The sequence below is a fragment of the Drosophila mojavensis genome, unplaced genomic scaffold (assembly GCF_018153725.1).
Source record: "Drosophila mojavensis isolate 15081-1352.22 unplaced genomic scaffold, ASM1815372v1 contig_36, whole genome shotgun sequence".
Lineage (NCBI taxonomy): Eukaryota > Metazoa > Arthropoda > Insecta > Diptera > Drosophilidae > Drosophila > Drosophila mojavensis.
Genome location: NW_025318858.1, coordinates 16,524,114 through 16,545,657, shown reverse-complemented (window position 1 = coordinate 16,545,657; position 21,544 = coordinate 16,524,114). Strand labels below are relative to the sequence as shown.

General features: G+C 34.2%; 2 protein-coding genes across 2 annotated transcripts in view; one reads left to right on the top strand and one right to left on the bottom strand.

The window, feature by feature from the left end:
- The window catches only part of LOC6577000, a 32,468-nt gene extending 13,576 nt beyond the window's left edge, over nt 1-18,892 (bottom strand). Inside the window, exon 1 of the mRNA XM_044008602.1 lies at nt 18,815-18,892. Coding sequence (XP_043864537.1) covers nt 18,815-18,838 — 24 coding nt within the window. The 5' untranslated portion in view covers nt 18,839-18,892. The remainder of the gene's footprint in view (nt 1-18,814) is intronic.
- A 66-nt stretch (nt 18,893-18,958) lies between these two features.
- On the top strand, nt 18,959-20,875 carry LOC6576997 (ras suppressor protein 1). The gene is made up of 3 exons (XM_002002937.4): nt 18,959-19,097; nt 19,861-20,482; nt 20,541-20,875. Exons 1-3 carry the CDS (start codon nt 18,962-18,964, stop codon nt 20,629-20,631), a joined length of 849 nt encoding a protein of 282 aa, XP_002002973.1. The 5' UTR covers nt 18,959-18,961; the 3' UTR covers nt 20,632-20,875.
- The last annotated feature ends 669 nt before the right edge of the window (nt 20,876-21,544 follow it).

Here is a 21,544-nt window from a genome sequence, read left to right as displayed (position 1 = left end):
AACTCTTAGTCCAACTATTGATATCGCTCAACAATGACAACAAGAACAACAACAACAACAACCACAACTGGCTAACCGCAAAGTATTTTGTTTCTGACATCGATGGCAAATATCTCTCAAGTGTCTTTTGCCTAAGAGTTAATTGAAATTCGCCTTTGTTTCGAGCTACAAATGGTTACAAAACTCTCATAAATAAGTTTAAATTTAATTACTTGAAATATACTCGAAATTTACACAGAATTTTCTCTTGTATTAATCAAACAGTGTCCGGTTAATTGATTGAGGCCTCAATCAAAGTCAGTTGCCATGAAATACTTGAGCAAATTAATAATACACTTCATGTGTGATTGAAATAGACAACACCATATTTATCTGGAATTCTATTGTTGAGAATTTTACAGTTGGTTTAGTTTTCAAATTAAATTGGAATTCGAAATAATAAAATAGTGAATTAAGTTTTAGAAATCAAATACATTTCATTTATTAACTTGGTAAATCATATTTGATTATCTTTCACTTTATTAGCTATTGAGCAATTTGGGAAATGTCCGACGAGAAAATACTCTGAATTCCTGCTGTCCTAATCTATACAGCTAATCAAGACTGTTTAAGCTCTATGGGTTCCACTGGTTTGTGACTGAATCAGGGCTATAGAAAGTTCTACCAATTCCTACAGTTGCACAACTCATTTGGTGACTCAGCTTCAGATATGCGGTCAGACTGGAATTCATAGAATAAGATAGGCGAAGGATCTGCTAGATCTGCTAGATCAACGGGTTATTAGATAAACTTGAAAAGCTATAGATAGGCATAGAATTAGTACAACTCACTAGTTCAGCCTTAGATCTAAGACAATGAGAAAATTGAAAAATAAATAAAATTTAATGAAATTCTGAGCTCCCACTTAATCCCTCTCAGGAATTTATGGTATATATATTATAAGATTCAACTTTCAGCTTTTAAATCACTGCTCGTTGTCATTATAATTATCCTTTATTATTATTATTATCGTTGAAGTAATTACCGCAATTTTCGCACACTACTAAACGAAAATATTTACCGTCTTAAATCGCAGCAGCATTTGCACTAAAATTTTGTTCATCAAATTCCATGGAAGCCATCAAGCCAAGCAGTGACAGGCAGCAAAAAAGGAAAAGGAAAATAAGGAGAGGGATCAGCATAAGGGCGGTTCGGCTGCAGGGGCAGTCAAGTGTAAGGACGAGATGCAAGGACTAAATGCCAGACAATGCACCATCAAACACGCAAACTTCAGCTTAGCACGGCGTGTGGAGCAGCTCATTACGTAGCCGCGTCAGTTGCGCCCAGATGCCCAAAATGTTGCAGCAGCCACTTCAGTGTAAATCATTACAATAATTCAAATAAAGCGCTGCCAGGACGCGACGAAGGACGAGGATAGCGACTGGCGGCAGTAGTAGCAGCAGGAGCTGGAACAGGAGCAGGAGCAAAGTAAACGGTGAAAGTTTGCAGCGCCAGACACGTTTTAAAATGGGTTAGAGTGGAGCCAAGAGGGATAGTTGGGCAGGACAGCAGACAGCTGGAGCTTTGCCCACTTGAGACGAAGCAGGAGCAGTAGCAGGAGCAGAGGCAGGAGCAGTGGAAGGAGAAGAAGGTGTGTACGCCGTACGCCAAATGCATTTAAGCAGAAAATGTTGCCAGCAAAAGGAAGAGCAGCGAAAAGGACATGCCATGATTTAGGGCTGCTTAAACGTTTATGCAGTTTGCCATTTAACTGGCGCTGGACTTGCACCGAAAATTCTTAAAGCCAAGAAGAGAAAGCGTTGGCAATATTTCCGTCTGTCAGGCTATTAAACGATCTAATCTCGCTGGCTGCCTGCGAAATTTCAAATGAAAAAGTTGCTGCCCAAAAGAAACTGCATTACATTATTTCAAATTTGAGCTGCTTTTTCATTCGGCTGCAACTTTCTCCGCCTTTGTGCCACAAAACAAATCAGCTGCAAGCTGGCCAAATATGCAAAAGAAGCCGCAACTTGCTGCACAAATAAAATCATATTTAAAACTTTGTGGCCATAACAAAAACTTCCTGCTCGCTGCATTTGCCAAACAAAAAACTTTCGTGTTGAAAAAGGAAAACTCGGCAAACAAGCGAAACAAGCCAAATGAAATGCCCAACAAGCTGAACTTTTAAATTGGTAATTGTAAATATTTATCAACATTCATAAACTGCAACCGCAAAAACTACAAGAAAAATGAGATATAGTTTTTCTTAGTTTAGAAAGTTTTCTCCTTTAGCTGGATAATATGGAAAGTATTTGAGAATCTGCAGGGGAAGATCAAATATAAATATAAATATAAATATAAATATAAATATAAATATAAATATAAATATAAATATAAATATAAATATAAATATAAATATAAATATAAATATAAATATAAATATAAATATAAATATAAATATAAATATAAATATAAATATAAATATAAATATAAGTAAAATTCTTCTATTTATAGTATATATAGTAAATGTTTCACGGTGCAGCCTTGCCTCCCGCCCTCTCTCAACCCAATTCACAAATAAATCCCTAAGGCACCGCGAAAATGCAACAACAAAAAAGAAACCGCATAAATTAGGGCAAATGTTTAACATATGTAATTTGACAGCAAGCAAAAATATGTATGAAAAAAACAACAAAAAGAGCCGGAGTGTGTATCTCATATTAATGCAATTTAACAGGGCGTATGCATAATATTTAGCTTAACCAGAGCCAAAACGGGCAGTGGGCCCAGTGCAAAACTTAATTAAAAATGTGTGCGCATAATTATAACTATATTTAGCAAGCTGCATTTTAACTCATCCACACGCACACACACACACACACACGCATACGCATAGAGTGCTGCCTGCATATGTGCATTAATTTCGTATGCAGCTGCACACAAAGGCACAGCGCAAAAAAGTATGCTACAGTTTTTGTAAGCGTCGACGGCCAGCAACGCTTGATGATCCAGCTCCAGGTTTTGTCAACACGGCGTCCTCGTTGCAGCTCGTTGCCGCCTTTGCTGCCTGATGAGCGGCAGCAGTTACCGTAAATTATTTTATTTATACCGTTATACCGTTAGCTGGCTGGCGGACTGGCTGCCTGGGTGCCTGGCCGACTGCATCAGCAGCGGCAACAACAGTTGCAACAGACGCCGCATCCCATGAGCTGTCTATGTGCTTGACTTAATAAAATAAATTTAGAAAGTCCAAACGCCCGCCCACTAGCCTAACGCCTCGCAAAACGGCAAAATGTGCATAATGCCGCTGTATGGGTGTGTATGTGTGTGTGTGTTTGTGTATGGGAGGGGGGAGAGCTTGTCGTTTATTATTTATGCATGCTGTGCAACATTTTCGCCCAGCAGCTGCACAACAAACGCGAAATCGTTGCACGGCTGCTTGCCACAGATTTTTTTCTCACTGCTATTTGTTGTTCACAGCGCACAGTGGCATGAAATTATACAAAATCTGCGTTCAGAAATGGTAAAATTTAGTAAATTCTATATATATGTATTTAAGCCAATAATCATGTAATTAATTATACTACTATAGTAATTATATTACTAATTAATAATTATACTACTATTTAGATGTTAATATAATCCAACCATTTTATATGTATAATATGTTAATGTAACTAAAAGCAATTTACAATATCTCCAAACACTTACATTTTTCTAATAGAATGCACATATTAAAAAATATATATAATAAAAATCTCCATGTCAAGCGCTAAATAATTCAATATTTATTACTTGCTCTTCTACAAAATATTTATAGCTCGCATTTCACCACTCACTCAAAACAAAAACAAAAAAAAAACAAACACGCAATAAAAATATTGATTTCAAGCACAACGAAATAATTAAATTTGCAACTAATTTGCAAACTACGAATAAAAAGATATTAAATCTTTCTAAAAAAAAATCTATTGGTATTGGTATTGATTTTTATTGAATTTATTTGTGGCTTTCTGACTCGTTTAGTTACGGTTCTATTATATTTTGCTATGATTGCTGTTATTTATAAGCAAATGTTTTTGCAATTTTGATTTTATTTATACGAAATCGCATTCAGTGAAATATTTGTGGCATTTAGTTTGGTTAAGTCAAATCAAAGTTGATGAAATAAAAACAAAACAAATATTTAAACAATTATCAGTACGGCAGGAGAGCATGCCAGACCGGAGGATACCCTTACTATTGTACTTTGCTCTGTGGTTAAGAAATATTCCTAAATAAAAAGGGTTCCTATTTATTCTATGACCTTATTTATGATAGCCGTGAATATCTTAAAATAAAAATTTTTCTGGTATTTTTGAATTACTATAAATATGTAAATATGCTTTAATATTAACAATTTTTAATCATGCTTTAATGGATTTAAAGTTAGCATTAAAAACTTTGTGAATAATATAAGAGATAATGCTAGGTAAATCAGTTAATTCACAGATTTTCATTTTTTAATTTGTCGTCTTTTTTCTGTTCCATGCCATCACTTCTATAATGAGTGAATTAATATATTCAATTCACTTCGGTTATGTATTTAATAAAATAATAAATAAATGTGTATACATAAATAAATTATTATTAAAGCTGCGAAGCTTAAATGCAGCATATACGTAATTATTTTATCATGCGTTTCCCTTTTTAAGCCGACGTAGCTTCAAATTATAAAAAAAAAAAAAAAACACCGAGAAAATTAGCCATACCAATGAATTTTAATAGGTTTAATTAAAACCTAATTATGGTGTTGAATTATAATGTAAAAATGTAAATATATCAATTGAACTTTAAAGAGTTGGCAAACAAATTAATAAAGCTGCTTATGAAAAAATTATTACAAGTTTTTCAGCATGATAAAATACTGATAAAAATATTGATGCTTTAACGATTGTTGATGAAATTAAATAGGTAAAAATCAAATTTGCTGTAATTAAATGGGTAAACATATATATATATATATATATATATAATTGTTCTTTGGTAAACAATTTATTTCTAAGCTTGTGTTGTTCTATAAGTTTGTGTCAATTTTAATTCAATTGATAAGAGTCGATAAAATATATCAAATAAATCAGATTATTCTATATTTTCTTATAATGTTTTCCTTCATACATATATAAAACATATCAATTGTTGCGCCAATTAAAATCGATTTTAATGGGCTGCTTGAGCTGAGTCGAGCTGCATGCAATGCGCTGCAATTTATGAGCATTAGACTACGGCTCTCCACAGATACGCAATGACATATTTTGTGGCCACAACAATGGGGAGAAGACAACAAAGGCGGACAAGGACAAAGCGATAAAAATATCAAAAGCAAAGCAAAATAAATACGAGGGCGATTCCTTAACAAATACTGTGCTGGCAAAGCTACTAACTGAATAAAAATGCATATACGAGTATACATATGTAGCCGATATACCTATGTATAAGTCAATTTAATGGATTTGGCGCACTCGGATGTGTCGCGTCCTGCTTAGATACAGCGCCTGACATAAAATAAAGAGCGAGAGAAGCAGCTCCTGCGGTACTTTAAGAATAATATTAAAGTTCGGACAACTGAAGCAAGCGGGGTCATATTATATCCTTTAGAAAATATTTGCCACATTCTCATTTTTTTTATTTAATTTTTTTGTTTTTGCTGCGGCTGTTGTTTTGGGCGGCTACTTTTGGGCTGCTAAAAGCAATTTACAAAAGTTTTTCCATCAAAAATCCGCTGTCAGTATAAATATCCTTAAAATAGCCGAGTCTGCTGCTGCAGCAGCTAAGCACACACACGCACACAGACAGGACACTGCTCCTGCTGGCCGCTTCCTGTTTGCCTGGCGTCCCGGCTGCCCGCCTGGCTGCACTCTCCAGCTGCAGAATATGATTTATGAATGCATGTGCTGATATATGCCATGTGTCCGCCTGCCCTGGCACGCCCTCTCACAGCCCCCGTCATGCCACCGCATAGCGCTGCACTTGTATTGTTAGTGCCGAAAATTATGCTACAATATTTTGTATTTTCCTATTTTTTTTTTCTTTTTGCATTTCCTTCACGTTGTGCCAGTGTTGGAAAACTGTGTGCATTGTTGCCTCATCTATTCGCAGACCAAACAAAAGGCAAACGTGTTAGCCACACACACTCACACACACACACACAAATAAACTGTTGGTAAATCAGAGCAGTTTAAATTGAGCATGTTACGTATTAGATGTGGGCATCAAAACTCTTTCGTAGTGTCTAAAGTGAAATCCCCAGCTCTGCTCTCAACTCTGGCTTTTATTTGAAGAATCTCCACTGGAAATTGGGGTTTACGTTCAAGCAGCAGCAGCAAAAGCAAAGGTAATTTTGAGCTACAGCTTAAATCACAATTTTGTGCCTTTCTGGCTGCACAAAGAAAAATTATTTGGATTTTCAGTTGAAATTTCTGGTCTAATTTGTGGGATTCTTTACGCATAGGTAAATCGTCCATGTAAGCAGTGCCATGAGCCAAATAGCATGGTAACCGAAGAAGAAGAAGAAGAAGCATTAAAGCACACGAAATCAAATTTAAATCGCACAATTCGCACTTAACTGGTGAATAAATAATAAATGAATAACGAATTAAATAAATTTTACTAAAATATATCAAAAATATATATTAAAACATTATAATAATAATCTTTTAATATTATTAAAATTAAAATATTAATATTATTAAAATTAAAAATAAAAAAGCACTAATAAGAATCACAAAAAAAAAAAAAAAAAAAAAATAGTACGTTTTTTTTCATCTATACGCTAAACAAAACAAAAAACTTTAAAAATGTATTTAAAATAATTCAGCTTATTTGAAATGGTTAAAGTTAAATTTTGAAATATTTGGCACCAACAATGCAGTATAAAAAAAGTACATACAAATATTTTTGCAAAAAATGCATTTAATTGTCCCACACAAATTATGAAATCTAATCCATTTTAATTAAAGCAAATAATATTTAATTCGAAAGCGACTTTCAAAAAGGGATTAAGCCACACACACATACACAGAGAGAGAGAGAGAGAAAAAATAGAAATAATTTACATAATGAAAACTCACAACAAATGAAAGTATTACTTAGTGGAAAGGTTGGACAGAGACAAAGTTCTATAAACGGATTTAAATGCGCTTTTGTTGCGGTTGTTTTGTTGTTGTTGTTGTTGTTGTTGTTGCTCGAATTGTGTTGCATGCATAAATCATAATTAAGCACACATTGTAAATAAATGAAATGTTTATATTAATTTGTTGACAATTATGAAATTATAAGCCAGACAAAGGGAAATGCGGAAAAAATAGGTGGAATAACCGCAGTGAAATGCGTTTAGCCGTTTACAAAGCGATTAATTAGCGTTAAGTCAGCTATTTGGCTGTCAACAAATATATTTAACTGCTCATTAGTTGGCCCAGTCCCAGGATGCATTTGCCCGGCTCTCCCTCTCTCTCAGTCTCTCACTGTCTCTGTCTCTCTGGGCAGCGAGTGGGCTAAATCAGCGTTACGTATACGCCGCATGCAACCGCAGAGTCAGGTGCCTCATTAGGATTCAGTTTGTGTCGCTGTCTCAAGTTAACTCCGACTCCCACTATTCCACAAGCTCAACGTATGTGTGTGTGTGTGTGTGTGTGTGTGTGTGTGTGTGTGTGTGTAACTACTTGTTATTCAGTGCGTTTAACTTCGTTTAGCTGGGCGAAATGTTTCAGAACTCGTTAGAGCCCTGGTTCCTGGCCACAGCAGCAGCAGCAGCAGCTCATATCAAGTCTACTATACTGAATTGTTAGACCCGGGGCCAGTCTCAGGGCCTCGCACGGCTCTAATCAATGTGACTTACTGGCTCACGGCCCACACCCATCCACATTAGTGTGTAATTTATTTAGCATTAACTGTTGCATGACTCTCAAAAGACTCCAAAGACAAGTCGACGGCGCCAGTTGACACTGCGCCTGTAATCTGTAATCGGAATTTCATCTCATTTTCCTGACAACTTATTAGGATGACATTGATACGCTGTCACGAGCGGCCTCTAGCAGCAATGACGAAAAATGCTGAAGCATCATTTTATTTATTTTTATCGCATTTATTTCTTACTTATACTTGAATCAAACATCTGTGGATGTTGAGCTTGATGGCGCTGACTTATGCGGATTTTGTTAGTTCAATTTTCAATAGCTCACATAATTTATTTGATTAAAGTCCACGATGATTTATCAATTTAAATTAGTGTCTTAAATTCTGTGTAATTTAATTTAGATAACACACAAACAGACAGATAAATTACTTAAACGAAAGCTCCTTAAAGCTTTAAGATAACATAACTAAAAGTTTCTAAACCTTTTCAAGTTTTAGTTTACTATTCCAATTTAAGTATGATCAGCATTTTTGCTACAATTCCAAATTCCAAATTCCAAGTTCAGCTCTTTATTTTTATCGAATGACAAATAAGTGCTGCCAACAACTCAATGTCAGCACATCGCCTGATTGCTCAAGCATATCCAATGTTTGCGCAATCATGCGAATAAAAAGAAGAATAAGAAAAAGCAGAAATAAACCTCGCACACAGACAGCCAGAGATTTCTTCATGATTAAACCGATGGATTGTCCTGCAGTTGCTGCTGCTGCTGCTGCTGCTGCTACTTCACTCTTACCAATTATCGGTTGTCTGGCAGCTGGCCAAACGTCGCAGTGGCTCAGACGAAAAGCATTGTCCACTGTCAAAATCAAAGTACTGCAAGTATTAAGGTAGACAAAGCACGTCCACCTGTCGGTCAACGTGCGTCCCCTACCGCAGCTCAGTCAAATGCGAGTTGTACACGATACGTTGACAAGGGAATCGAAAGAGTAGCAGAAGAAGCAGAAGGAGAACAAAACTAACTTTTTACGAACGGGGAGCAATGACTACTTGGCAGGCACAACACACAGCCCACACACACACACACACACACACATACACCCTCACGAGCCAGACGAGACATGACATTAGTAAGCAACTTGCTTTTTGGCGCCTTGTTCATTGATGTGACAAGTGAATTTGACAGGCAACAACATGTCGCATTGTCGTTGCTCACACTTCATAATTACACTCCTATTAGAGCATTTCACAAATAATCAAATAATCAATACAAATTGACGCGCGCTATGAAAGCTAATTATTAGCTAGTTGAAGAGAAATGGAATGGAACGGAAGTGAAGCAAAAAGGAGAAATATTTCAAAGAAAATTGCAAATTATTCTATGAGGGAGAGAGATAGTACCTTATGCCACGCCTACTTAATATCCAACGAAATCTAATAAAAATGTATCTCTTGTTTGGCTTTCAGTTTAAACTAGCTTAATTAATCGTATTTGTAATCAACTTGGTTAATGTCAGAATAAATTAATGAAAATATCAAATACGATTCGAAATAGTGCTAAGCTTAACTAAACAATCCATTTGCAACTGCAGCGCAGCATATAGGGCAAGCATTTACGTCAATCAAACTAATTAACGAATACCGAAGACGAATTGCAAATGTTCCCATTAGGCTGCAGCACAGGTCGCCCAAAGTATATAGTAGATGGAAACCAATGCAGCAAATAGCCAACAGTTGCCAAAATGAATGATGCATTTTTTATGCGAACGGCAGTCAAGAAACAAGCAATGAAAACTAAAAGAAAATCTTGCTGTTTGAATTTTATTGGCGAAATTGATAAAGTGGCTGTAGGAAAATCGAAAGGAATTGCAAATGCAAGTGGATCGATCGATAGAGGTAGCGGGCGGCCGGGCGGGTGTTCGTGCGGGCAGCCAGCTGAAGTGGATACTGGATGCTCGGGGCTGCCCTGGGCAATCAACGTGCACAAGTACAAGGATTTTAAGATTTACATTTTCGACGTTTTCTTAAGCAGTTTCCTCTCTCTCTCTCTCTCTCTCCCTCCTTTATTTTCTTTTTCATTTTCGATTTGTGTTCCGTGAGTTTGGCATGCATAAAAATATGAGCAATTGCTGCTGCAGCGGGGAGAGGGAGAACTGAGGTGGGCTGTTGCAAGGGGAGATTTTGAGATAAAGTTTTCCTTACCTCTGCCACGTTTTCGTGTTGAAAATCAATTTTAATTTGCACAAAGTTGTGGCAGACACAGAATTGCCGGCAGAAGTTAGAGAAAGGCGCAAAATTGTATTTAATTGAAATGAATTCTTTATGAAATCGGATAACAGATGGATAATCGAAGTTTTTATGGTTTAAATATGGACAATTCTCCAGTGTCGAATAAGACATTCGTACGTATTTTAAGCATTAAAAAAAAAAAAAAAAAAAAAAAAAACCAAAACATTTTGGCTCTAAATATGATTCTAGACAAGTGTTCGTTTTCAAAATAATTAAAAAACGTTAGTCAATTTTTAAATGAACAGTTCAACCTCAGATTTTAGCGAAACCCCATATGACAATTTATTACACATAACGTAAAATTATTAGGAATTTGCACATCTTAATAAGGTTTTTTATTTGAGCCAAAAATATTGAATAGTTTTTTTTTTTAATTTTTCATATTTAATGAGGGTCGAACGTGACGTGTCGAGTGCGACATTCAACCAAAACAAATTTTTGTCATATTTTATGTAATTCTACATGAATAAAAGCATTAGAAATGATTTTCAATATATTGAATTCATTAATTAAAATATATAATGGAGAAAAAAGTAGTATATATCATTGCATAGTGTCTCTCTTTAAGAACAGTGATAAGAACAAAATGTGCAATAGAATAATAAGCTCAAAGCCAAATTTTTGCACCTGTTAAATTTTATAGATTAGTTATAAAAAATATATAATATATAAAAGAAATATAATTTTTGGCTGTGGCTGACTTTTAACATTTTATAATGTTAATTTATAATAAAATAAAAAGCATAGAAAAAATTTTTACTTTCAACCCATAAATAGCGGAGAATAAATTTTACAATAATAAACAATTAAATACATTATTTATTTATTTATTTATTTATACAAAAATATTAGATGTCTTCATTTGTTATGCAGAAATGTGACTGAAAAAGACAAAATCATATAAAGCAAACCCATGTACCTAGTATAAGGAATTTTTAAAACAAACCTACAGATTTCATTCACATCTCCTATTTAAACACAGCAAATTGTAGCCGCTGTCAATCATGATGTATGCACAACATGGCGAACAACAAGTAATGCTTGCCTAAACTGCAGCTTGTAGGTTTCTTAAGAGAGAGGCAGAGTAAGAGAGAGAGAGAGAGAGAGACAAGTAGCGAGGTAGGGCAACATGATTGAAAGATTTGAAGCACAGAACGCTTTGCATAGAGATTTGTGCGAAATAACCGGAAAAACGAAAATAAAAGAAAATCGAAAAGTCGTTGATGTATGATGTTGCCAATTGTTTGAAGTAAATCAAATGGACGGACGAACGAGGGGTAGGACGATGCGAGCGCTTGCAGAATAAGCAAGCCAAACGAGCAAAAGGCACAGGCTGTGGTTGCCACAGTTCCCAGTGGTTGGTGCCTCCTGCCCGCTGCCTCTGGGTGGCATTAGAGCTCATCCTGCTGCTGCTGCGGCTGCTGCTGCTGTTGCCGGTCTTGGGCCAATGTAAACAAAGCGCACTGAAAAATGGCACGAATAAAGACAGACAGAAGAGTGTGTGAGTGTGTGTGTGTTGGTTAGAAGGATGTGCAGCACGCCCTCTCTTCTAGTTACCCCTAGCCGTGCTGACAGCTGCCTGGGGGCATGGCACTGAGGCGTAGGCAGCTGTCATTTATATTTCAGTGCCACTCCGAGTTATTCAATCAGCCCATTTATCCAGCCAAACGGACGAGCGGACGGACTCAATTCCTTTGCTGTGGTCAGCCCTCTCGGTAAATGGCCAACCAGCTGAACAGAGGCAAATGGCCAAAAATTAGTGCAGACATAAATCAAACTAAACTGAAAAGAAGGACTTGGCCTTATCATACAGACAGATAGATAAATACATACATATACGTTTATATACACAATAGATATCGTGTTATTGTGGCCATGTTAATGATGCAAATTATTGTACAAGTTAATGCGAATTTATGGCTGCAGTCGGCAACGATTTACCAAATTAACCTGCATATTTTACAGCTCATTTAAAATGAGACCGCAAAACGTTTCGACACTGAATAATTTATGTTAATATCAATCACAGACGCAATACAAAATGAATTATATTTCGCACACACACACAAGTATGTGTGTGTATGTGTAGGTGTGAACACATTAGCATACAAATCGGGCAACTTAAAAGATACTTAAGTCAACATTGGGGTAATGCTCGACGTTCGCCAGGCATTTATTCAAGATAAATAATGCATAGGCAATAAATTTTCATAAATAATATGGCTTTTCGGCAAAAAGGGTTTTGCGTGGGCAAGACACAAACGGAAATTTTGTTTGCTTGCTGCGAAAATTGCAAATGAAAATGAAGTTCGACTCAAATGGGATTTTAATTCAAATTTATATATAAAAATTACAATTGCCACATCATATTAATCATTTTTAAGTGGAAATCCAAATACACACATAATATAAGAATTTCTAAAGACTATAAGAATTAAATTCCTTTTAATCAGGGACCGCAAATAAGAGTTACGCATTTAAAAAAATTGAGGGTCAAAAGAACTCCCAAGAAGAGAGAGGATTTCTGTTATGGCGAAATAATAATGTTCTTAAAACTAAATAAATAGTAAACTTATACTAAGTGTTATATCTTTGGGTACAGGGGAAGGTGACAATAATACATCTATATACATATAAACATATGTATGTACATATATACAGTGATTATGCTATATTTGTATGTGTCTCCCCTCACTTTACCTGCTGACTAGGTGCTGACTAGGTGCTGGCAAGTGCACAGGGCGAGTGCACTGGACAAGCGCCCAAGCATATAATTAAATACATATGTATATCTACATATATATGCACATATTTACATACGTATTATACATCAAATGAAAGGTATTAATGCGTAGATCATATATATATATAAATATATGATCTAGCTCTTTTAGTTCAAGAGATATTTCAATTCAATTTTTATTTTCAATTTTTATAATAAAAATCAAATCATAATTCTTATTTTTGATTTTTATTATAAAAATCAAAGATAAGAGTTATGATTTGATTTTTATATAAAAATTGTTCTGTAATAATTATTTTTGATTTTTATCATAAATATCAATTTTAATAATTAAATATAATTTTATTTTAATTTATCAAAAAATAATAATTATTTTTTAATTTTTTGCTATAAAAATTATAATCGTTACGGTCCCTGCTTTTAATACTATATACAAAAAGTTTGCATATATTTACTTAAATATATAAGCATATATAAAATATGTTTTATTGCATTTCTATAAAAATAACAAATTTTTATTTTTATTTTTATAATTGCGAATAAAAATAAATAATAAGTAATATAATATAAATAATAAATAACAGTAAATAATAATAATGCTAGATAATAATTATTATTTTTATATTACTATTTTAAATAAATATTTCCATAGCCATATTTTAAGCATTTACCTCATTAATAAATGCACTCTATACAGCTGCACACACATATGAAAGCACTGATAATGCATTGGCTGCCGTTCAATTAAAATATCATTTAAAAACACCGATAGCACACTGTTGTGAAAACGTGCGATTGTGTATGTTCGTGTCACGCCTCTTATCTCAACTAAGATGAAATGGTCCAATTCAGTCTCTCTCTCAGTTACTTTCCAAACTGCGCTCGACGTGCTTAGAGCGGCCACTTATGGATTCTAGATATTCTCTCACTTTCAACATAGTTAAAGCTTGCACTCCACACATTTACACATACATATGTAGGCATACGTTGAGAAAACATATATGTATGTATGAAATGCTAGCTTAGCTATTAGGAAAGCTCTCAAGTTAGCTTCCACTAAGCCTTTCAATTCCTATCTCAGTTACGATCCAACCATTGCGCGCCATTGGCTGCAAATACATATGTGCGTGTGTTTGCCCTAAGAGTACTCAGTTATTCACACAATTACGATCCAAGTTGCGTTTTACATATTCTGTGCGCCCACTTTTGGATTCCATACATGTTCTCTCTACAGCTCAAGTCTTCACTCCGTAGGAGTATGTGTGAGAAAGAGCGCAGTTTAGCGTCAATGAAAGCCACTCAACTACCATCTCAGTTACGATCGAGCACAGCTTTTTTGCACTCAATTTAGGATGCAGACAACAAAACAAAGCTTTGCCTATGAATGTGTACAAGTGTATGCGTTTACTCAGACGTATGTGAGTGCATGAGCATGTGGAGCAGCTAAGCACAATTATTAAAACGGTCTAATTACGTTCCACTCAGCAAATCAGCTTTTACGATCTTTTACGATCTAAATTTAAAATAACACATACTTCGGAATGCAAGAGTTTAATATAACTTTGTGAATAAATTTTGTTAAAAACATAAAATAAGTAAAATTAAATTAAAATAAAAATATTACAAACCATTTTTGGGATTTATATAAATTTAGAATTGTCAAATATTTCTACTAATATACTCCGAATTCCCAAAGGGAATTCGTTTTGTAATATTTTTAGATATGAATAATATTTAATAATTTATTTTGCATATGAAAATTAGCGCAGCTTCGCAATGCGCCCCAAACTTTACTAAAATAAATAGGACAGAAACTAAAAAAAAAACTTAATTAAAACAAAAAACTATGGCCAGTGTTGCCGCAACATTAGCAGAAACAAAATAAAAACAAAAAATTAGAAAAATCTGTGTCGACTGAAAATCTAGTGCACGAAAATTTCACAGCAAAACCAAAATTAATTTTTCGGGCTAAGCTAGAGTTATTTTTGTGTTTTTTTTTTTTTTTTTTTTTTTTTTGTTTTTTTTTTTTTTTTGTCTTTTTTAATTTTAATTTTTGCTAGCCAACGAGAGAATGCATTATTTTGCATATTTTATATGGCGAAAATGTTGCGCACAGCACACGGCCGAAACACACACACACACACACATACTCATGGCTGGACCCACAGTGCGCTCGAAAAGTATGCAACACGCATATTATGCAACACAAGGCACAAAAGACAAACTTTCACTGGCTTTGGCAGATTCGACAGGCAAAATGAAAATTAATAGGAAAGCGAAAAAAAAACAAACAAAAAAAGAATATACATATACACGTGGGTCTAACATTGCATATCAGAACGAAGAGAATGAACGAGAGAGATAGAGTGGGAGACAGTGTGATGGAAAGAGTGAGATGGGGAGAGCGCCATAGTCCTGATGACCGCATCAACAATAAAGTAATTAAAAATTCAGCTAACAATCTAAGCGGAAGCTAAAGCTCCGCTTCGCCTCGCCCCGCGGATAGCTATCCGCCCACCATTCAGCCTACAATATTCTCGTCATTATTTATAGGCCTTGTCGCTGCCATGAAGCAGCAGCAAATTTATTAAATATTAAATAATATAGTTTGTGTTTCATTTTTTAATTGAAATATTGTATTTGGCAAAATATTTGTAATACGGCGAACCAACGACAACACAAATTGTAAAACAATTATATAAATTATAACAAGTAAGAAGGCTCCAGTCGAGACTGCTCGACTAGGAGATACCCTGAACCCTCTTAGCTGATTGTCTACTCATTCAGCACTTCTTTTACGCACACATGCATACACACGCATCCTCACGCAAGTATAATCGAGCGTAATCATATGGTGAAAATGTGTTTACATTCCAAAGCACAAGTCTCTAGTACTTGAAATGCGTTTTTACGAATTGGGGGAGAAGGGGGCGTGGTATCCCAGATCTGTAAATTACAAAATCTTCCTGTCGATCAACTGTATATACACAATAAATTTAAAATCTCCAGGTCTAAAAGTGTTCAAATTAGGCTGAAAAAACAAAATCTATTTTTCGATTATTCCCGATTAAAAAGGTTATCGGATGAGTTATCGAAAAAATATGATAAACTTTTACGTATGATACTCACGAGTATGCATATCAAATTTCAGCTCTCTAGATCTTATAGCTTCTGAGATCCGACGGACAGACGGACAGGGCTATATCGATTCAGCTCGTCGTGCTGATCAAGAATATATATACTTTATGGGGTCTGCGATGATTCCTTCTGGCCGTTACATACTTTTTCACAAAACCATTATACCCTGATCTCCCATTTTCAATGGGTTCAGGGTAAAAAAAAATTATTTTTTTTTTCAATTTTAAAACAAAATTTGTTCAATTTTAAAACAAAATTGTTTCCTATATAAAAAACAATGAAAAAATCTCTTTAAAAAATTAAATAAATAAAAAAGTCAGCAAATTTAAATTGAAATAATTTATATGAGTTTGCTCTACATATAACTCATATCTTTTCCTATCATAAAAACGGAAAATTAAACAACAAATAGTTTAGCTTTTTACTACACATGCTATAACAACTGTTGTTAATTATTTTTTGTTAAGCTGCAACTATTTGTAAATATTTATTTATAAAATGATTTTAATTTTTTTTACTCTTAGGTTTTAGTTAAAGCCAGAATCTCAAGATGTTCAGACTTAAGCTGTATTTAATTTTTGATATTTATTTATATTTAATATTATTTGAATTAGTCAGATCTGAAAAAGTTAAATCAAATTTAACAAATATAAAAGGAATACAGAAATAGTATATAATTTTTAAATTACATTAAAAAATTTAAATTTCAATTGTCCTTTTATTTATAATTATTCATTAATAATTATAACTAATACATTCTCATTTTTCTAATAGCAAAGCAATAAATTAAATTTAATTACAAATAGTAAATTATTCTATATATTACTGATAGCCTGCGGCCCCTTAATAAATACCCAATTTGGATACTGCGCGAAGTATTGTCGCTATAAAGTCGAATCGGATGATTGCAGGATTACAGAATTAAATATATATGTGAATATAAAATACTGTATGAAATAATATAAAATTTGCATACGCATAAGAATACAGAGATCATATATAGTAAATTCTTGACTGAAAATTATGTATATATATGATATTTGGTAAATTTAGGAAAACTCAGCATATTATGCCATAAATTTTTATATATATTTACTATAAATATATAATTTTACACAAATCATCTTTTTTATCTTTATGAAACATCGATCAATTTCTTCTTAAAATTTATAAAAACTTTTTATGCTACAGGTAAATTTAGAAATAACATAAATGGAATGCAACAGAAGTTGATATAAACAAAATGCTGCCAAACGGGTTTCGCGGCGTTGAATTTAAGAAAAAAATAAGTAAAACAAAAACTAAAATAAAAATAAACTAAAACCAAACAAAAGGCAAAACTCGTATCAAGTTTAACGAGAATGGAAATGTCTTTGTAGTATGTGTTTCCATTATACCCTGTACTCTATTAGGTAGAGCAACAGGGGTTGAACGAAGTGCTGTCAATGTTAGTAACAAGTGAGAGAATTATACTTAAATAACTTATCTTACTTATACTTAAATAACTACTTACTTATTAACTTATCTTCTCTCTCATACTTCTCTTTTTTCGCTCTGTCCGCTTTTTCTTTTATATCATGTTGAATAAATAATAATTAATTTTTATATACCTTTAAAAATCTCTATTTATCTCCTTCTCTCTTACCCGCCCCTTTCCCGTTCTCTTACCCTATCTCACTGTTTACCCCTTTCTCATTATCTCCCGTGTTTCTCTATCTCTTCAGATTTCTTTCCATATCTCTCTACCTTTGTCTCAGTCTCATTTTTTTCTCATGCTGTCTTTATTTCTGTCCCTCACTACTTCTCTCTTCAACTGAGCGATATGTAAATATTACGAGTCGAATGGAAAGACGTTCTTTAACTGATAATTGTTGAACTCCTTTTCCCACTAACAAAATGTCACATTTAATTACAGAGTATCTCTTTGCCAAACACGCCCGACCAGAGCACTCACACTCGCATTTTGACGACATCGCGAAAAAAGGCAAACAGAAAACAAAAACCAGCTCCAAGACGAATCAATCGATCGGATCGGATCGGAACGGATCGAACGTTGTGAAGAAAACTGCTCAGGCAGTTGGGACGAGCGCGTGGAGAGCGAAAGGTGACGCAGACTATTTTCGTAGTTTTTGTTTTTGTTTTCGTTTCTTTTTATTGAAATTAGAATTAGAAACGAATTTCAAAGAGCACATCAAATGCTCAGTTACGTGCAAACCTGTTGAAAGTGCAGAAGAAATTCTTTAAAAAAAAATGAAAACAGAAAATAAATAAAAAGAAAATTCTTTTCAATTGCAAATTGGGTCAAGTGCATAGTTTGCTCGGCACAGTGTGCATACAAATTGTTGAACTCGATTTAAAGTGCTGGAAAGTCCGTGAAAATTGCCAGAAGGAAAACAGATGCAAAACCACAGAGAGTGAAAAGAAAAACTGAAATCAAAAGCAGCTGCAGCAACAGTTTGAGTAGCACTGTGCAACAATAAAATTTACTTAATAGTAGAGCAACAATATATATGTATATATATATATATATATAATATGAAAAGTGCATCAACAAATATTTAAAGTACGATTAACAAAAATTAAATAAAATCAAATAAATAAAAATATAAAATAAAATAAAAAGTTTGTGTATATAAAAATCAAAGTACAGTTTGAAAAGAGCTGAGAACCACAATCCAAAAAAAATTTAAAAAATAGCAAGCGTTATTAAATAATAATATACAAATATTTTTTAATAAAAATTTGTAAATTAACTAAAACAAAATACTTACAGTTGCAGCAGCATTGTGAAGCATAAAAAAGGTGCAAAACTTCGCTAAGACGTCGCGGCTAACAATACGGCGGCAAGTGGCAACGCCGCACACTAAACAGCATCAATTGAGTTAACAGCGTACGCTTAACAGCAAACAAGCTCCACGATGAATCAATGCCTGCCTGTTAATGCAAAGATGTCGAAGGCAAAGAAAGTGTTGGATGAGGCGCGCGAGACCCAAAATCGTGAATTGGATCTTGTGGACAAGGGCCTAGTCTCCTTCGAGGAGCTGCCCGGACTGTGTAAGTGCCCAGATCTCATAAGTGCTGCCATCTAATTGTTTAGATTTGTGTATATTAAACAAACGCAGAATAACTATGACGCCATCGTTGTGCAGTTAACAGAATTCTGTTTGATGACGCCAGCATCTATAAACAAATTATACTAACTCAGTGCTACAAACTACATTTCAAATAACTTCATTCTATGTATGCTTACGGCCAAGTATTGTTGTTGCTTATACACTAACTTTTTCATTAATTGTCAGACAGCAAACGCCCAAATTTTGTTTGATTTTCACTTATAAATAGGCGCTGCGTACGCACTATAATGTTGTCCCACTTACACTAATGCCTGTTGCTCGCAGTGCGTGTAAAACAGCTGTTATTCATGGAGAGTTTTAAAGGGCTGTAGGAAATTTGCTGCGTCCAGTGAATGTAAAACTGAATAAAATATTTATAACTGTTTACATTACTTTAAATTTGCTAGTTCTCTATTCGATCAAATTCGGCATATATAAAAAAAAAATATTTTTAGAGAATCGCTATTTGATTGATATAGTAATATCATACTGAACTATCGCCAGCCTCCTTTAATAAAAATTTATTCACTGGTTCTATCGAGTATCTATATATGTAGCTATCCTAGCTATAACTAGCCTGTCTACAGCATAAAACATTAACAATCACAAATATCTATAGCATCCCATCTAACTTTAGTATAAACTGACAAATTCCTTTATACATATACATGTATAATTAGCAAACTCTATTGTATTACCCACAGTCAACATGATCAATATCACACGCCTGACGCTCTCGCACAACAAGATCACCGTCATCAGTCCTGGTATTGCGAACTTGTTGAATCTGGAAATCTTGAACCTCTCGAACAATCTGCTCACCGAGTTGCCCGTTTCGCTCTCTTCGATGCCGAAGTTACGCATTTTGAACTGTTCGATCAATCGATTGGACACTCTGCCGCGTGGCTTTGGCGCCTTTCCCGTGCTGGAGGTGCTCGATTTGTCGTACAACAATCTGAGCGAAAAGGTGCTGCCCGGCAACTTCTTTGGCATGGAGACGTTGCGCGCTTTATACCTCGGCGACAACGACTTCGAGTACCTACCCAAGGAGCTGGGCCAGCTGAAGAATTTGCAGATCTTAGGACTGCGCGACAACGATCTGCTGGAGCTGCCGCGGGAGGTGGGCGAGCTGTCGCGATTGCGTGAGCTGCACATACAAAATAATCGACTGCAGGTGCTGCCGCCGGAGGTGGCGCAGCTCGACCTGCTCAGCAACAAGTCGGTGATGAAAATGGAGGAGAATCCCTGGGTGAATCCCATTGCGGAGCAATACCTGTTGGGCATCAGTCATGTGATCGACTATCTCAAGACTGAAACCTACAGAATGTGAGTTTGCATAGCAAATCTATAGATCAATATAACTTACTCTTCTATTCTATTGCAGCATCTACAATCGCCACATGCAGGGCGGACGCAGCGGACCGCCGCCGCCCAAGGCTGACAAAAGCAAGAAGGCATCGCGAGTGCGCGCATAGTGCATAACAGCAGGCTTTACTGTACTCGCAATTGTTTAACTGCCAGCGCAGCTAAATGTGTGTGTCTGTTTCTCTTTTTAACCAAAAAAATTGTTTTTTTGTATACTAATTTTTAAGTATTTTATAATATTAATATTTAATTTTGTCAAAGTGCCTTCAATGTTTGCTAACAAATGCGAATAAATAATAATGTTTAACTACAAAAATATATTTTCTAAAAAATAAAGTGTTTTCATTCAAATGAGTTTTTGTTGTTATTAATCCAAAATAAAAATGTTTATAAATCATTTTAAAGTAATGCAAAAAAAAAAAAAAAAAAAAAAAAAAAGAATAAGAAAAATATCTATTTAAGGCGGGCTTTGTAGTGATGAAAATAAAAAAAAATGTTAAATAAACAAATTTCTTTTAACCCCCTTTTCTTTTTTATATTTCACTTAATATCCATAAAAATAAATACATTTCCTAAAATCAAATAAATAAAATTAAAAATAACAATTTTATTACAGTATGAAAAGTATCTCAAATTACTTACCCTATTTAAATACTTACTTCCTGCATAAATTTAAACTTTTATATTTTTCACATTAAAAAATAAAGGACATTTTGTATTTTATAAAATAGTAGTTTTGTTCTTGTTTTTATTATCATTTCTTATGCTCATTCTTATTTTTATGTTGTTTTTTTGTTTTTTTTGTAGCAGTGTTTTTTCTTTAGCCTTAAGGTCAATTAATTAATTCATTATATATATGTATATATAATTAAATTAATAGTTTAAATATTTTTGTTTTTGTATTTCGGTTGTCTGTTCTTGTTGTTGTTGTTTTTGCTGCTTTTGTCTTGCTTTAAACTAATAGCATAGTTTGCCTTTGTTCTTCAATTTAAATTTAAATACATATTATATATATATTTGTAT